We start from the raw sequence: 812 nt of genomic DNA, 5'->3' as shown, positions 1-812 counted from the left end.
GCCTGCAGCAGGTTGGCTCTGCGCTCCACCATGGCCAGCTGCTCCTTCAGGTCCTCCTGGCCGCGGAGGGCGTCGTCTAGGTGGAGCTGGGTGTCCTAGCCAGACAAGCCAGGAGAAGTCGGGTTGGCGCGGGGGCGGGAGGGCCGCGAGTCTAGCCCGCGTCTCTGCGTGTTTGCGGGGCGGGGAGAGGTGTCCCCGCCCAGGAGCCGTCCCAGACCTTCAGCTGCCCTTGGACACTGCGGAGGTGCTTGACGGTCTCTGCGGCCTGGCGGTTGGCGTGGCTCAGCTGGATCTCAATCTCGTTCAGGTCGCCCTCCATCTTCTTCTTGATCCTGATGGCCTCGTTCCGGCTGCGCACTTCGGCGTCCAGGGCGCTCTGCATGGTCTCTACCGTTCGCTGGTAGTTCCTCTTCAGCTGCTCGATCTCTTCGTCCTTCTCAGCGATCTTTCTGTCGATTTCTGATTTCACCTGCGTCAGTTCAAGCTGGATTCGGAGGATCTTGGCCTCTTCATGCTCAAGGGCGGCCTTTAGAGAACAAAGCAAAACAGAAATGGTGCCAATGAAGGGACAGAGCCTGCCACACCACCACCTTTAGTGGGGATAAAGCTTCAGTGGGCTATTCGTACCTCTAACTCTACAATATTCAAAACGATCTTAAAAAATCCCTGATTTACCTGAAGGGCAGAAATAACATCTCTTGCATTGCTGTTTGTTTTTTATTTTACTATCGCATAATAATCACATTTAAATCATCCCATTTCTTAGGAGCATAAATCACCTTATAGATACTTTAAATTCATCCACGGTTTTG

The 812-nt window shown here is 53.8% G+C and overlaps 1 protein-coding gene across 1 annotated transcript; it reads right to left on the bottom strand.

Moving 5' to 3' along the window:
• Nucleotides 1-6: 6 nt before the first annotated feature.
• Nucleotides 7-590, bottom strand: LOC117799675 (myosin heavy chain, skeletal muscle-like; the record flags this gene model as incomplete). The annotated part of the gene is made up of 2 exons (XM_034652165.1): nt 7-95; nt 218-590. Coding segments are annotated over 2 exons (462 nt in total), but the record flags the coding sequence as incomplete, so codon positions are not given.
• Between the last annotated feature and the right edge of the window lie 222 nt (nt 591-812).

Source organism: Ailuropoda melanoleuca, unplaced genomic scaffold, assembly GCF_002007445.2.
Source record: "Ailuropoda melanoleuca isolate Jingjing unplaced genomic scaffold, ASM200744v2 unplaced-scaffold54987, whole genome shotgun sequence".
NCBI classification, from domain to species: Eukaryota; Metazoa; Chordata; class Mammalia; order Carnivora; family Ursidae; genus Ailuropoda; species Ailuropoda melanoleuca.
Note: the sequence above shows the minus strand (reverse complement) of the source record. Positions and strands in the feature narration are given on the sequence as shown.